We start from the raw sequence: 1,529 nt of genomic DNA on the forward strand, positions 1-1,529 counted from the left end.
CCCCCCGCTGCGGCCCCGGCAGCCGTGCCTGGAATTGCGGCTCCGCTGAGCCGGGCTCACGCGTCCGACAGGCAGCTCTGGATGCGGTCGATCCACTGCTGGGCCAGCTGCACGTCCTGGGCGCAGAAATTGTAAACTCGTTTCGTCGTCTTCAGCTGCGGGCAGAGAGAGGAGGGGCTGAGGGCCACACCCGGGACAGCTCCGGGGCCGCGGCGAGCCCGGAGTGACCCGAGTGACCGGAGTTGCCCAGCGCCAGCCCCTGGGGACACTCACGTCGAAGAAAGCTTTCTCATCCACCGTCTTGGGGGCCCCCATGGTGGGGGTCCCCGGGGTGATGGACTCCACCTCGGCCAGGTCAATGACGCCCTTGCACTCCGTGTCCATCCGGCTGTCGTAGTACCGCAGCTGCAGGAGAGCCGTGATCAGGGCAGGGCAGGGATGGGATGGGACAGAGGGACAGGATAGACCCCGGGGCCCACCCGGTACCTGATGTTTGGTTTTATCCAGCACAAACCACCGAGACTTCCAGGGTTTCATGAAGGCGCCTTTCTTGTACAGAGACCCCTCGTAGGATCTGCAGGGCAGGAAGGGGCCGGAACAGCGGGGTCAGGGATAGAACCCCACCGGGACCCACATCCTGCCCCCCGGGAGGGATCCCCCTCCTGCTGCCACCGTTCCCAGCCCATTCCCAGCCCCGCCTGCCTGTTCTCGCTCTCGGACATCTGGAACTGGCTGTAGAGGGTGGAGGTGCTGCGGCGGCCGCCCGGCTTCCCGCTGGACGGGGTGGAGGTGCTGCTGGTGTCGCTGTCCAGGCTGAGGTTGAGCGTGGAGCCCACCCCGCTCTCCTGCAGGTACACGCCCAGCGAGCGGCGCTGGTGGGACAGCCCCGATGACATCAGCAGGGAGCTGGGGGTCTGCGGGACAGGGACAGCGTGAGGGGGGCTGGCGCTGAGCTCCAGCAGCAGCAGCAGCAGGAGAACCATCACCGCAAACACCAGAACCAGCAGCAGCAGCACCCAGAAGCAGCACCAGCCTGCCACGCCCTGTCACACACCTCTGTCACAGTCCTGTCACAGCCACTGCCACACCATCACAGCCCTTGCCACAGCTACACTGTTTCACCCTGTCACATCCTGTGACAGTGCCTGGCACAGCCCTGTCACCCCCTGTCACCTACCCTGTTGCCCTCCTGCCGCCCCTCCGTGCGCTGGGACGCTTTCACCTTGTCCCACGTGTCCTTCCAGCGCTCCGGGACCTGCCCCAGCTCCATCTCCAGGTTTTGCAACTCCTGTGGGGGGATTCCAGCATCAGCCCCAGAGGGGACAAACCCCTGGGGCCGCTGTCCCTGTGCCAGGGCTCTGCCAGGTGCCATCCCCGGGGCAGGATGCCCACCTCGAGCAGTTTGGAGATGGCGTCGGGCTCCACGCGGCTGCGGTTGTCGTAGCAGGGCCAGATGACGCGGCGCTTGCTCTGCGGGGCCGCCGTGTCCTGGCGATCCGGCTCCTCGGCCGGGTCCCGCCGCCCCCCCC

The 1,529-nt window shown here is 67.0% G+C and overlaps 1 protein-coding gene across 1 annotated transcript in view; it reads right to left on the reverse strand.

The window, feature by feature from the left end:
* Positions 1–9: 9 nt before the first annotated feature.
* The window catches only part of SBF1 (SET binding factor 1), a gene marked incomplete at its 5' end in the record, with an annotated part of 34,497 nt that continues 32,977 nt past the window's right edge, over positions 10–1,529 (reverse strand). Inside the window, 6 exons of the mRNA XM_031065165.1 lie at positions 10–155; positions 274–405; positions 487–574; positions 703–914; positions 1,178–1,288; positions 1,393–1,524. Coding sequence (XP_030921025.1) covers positions 57–155; positions 274–405; positions 487–574; positions 703–914; positions 1,178–1,288; positions 1,393–1,524 — 774 coding nt within the window. The remainder of the gene's footprint in view (positions 156–273; positions 406–486; positions 575–702; positions 915–1,177; positions 1,289–1,392; positions 1,525–1,529) is intronic.

This window comes from Geospiza fortis, unplaced genomic scaffold (assembly GCF_000277835.1).
Source record: "Geospiza fortis unplaced genomic scaffold, GeoFor_1.0 scaffold494, whole genome shotgun sequence".
NCBI lineage: Eukaryota > Metazoa > Chordata > Aves > Passeriformes > Thraupidae > Geospiza > Geospiza fortis.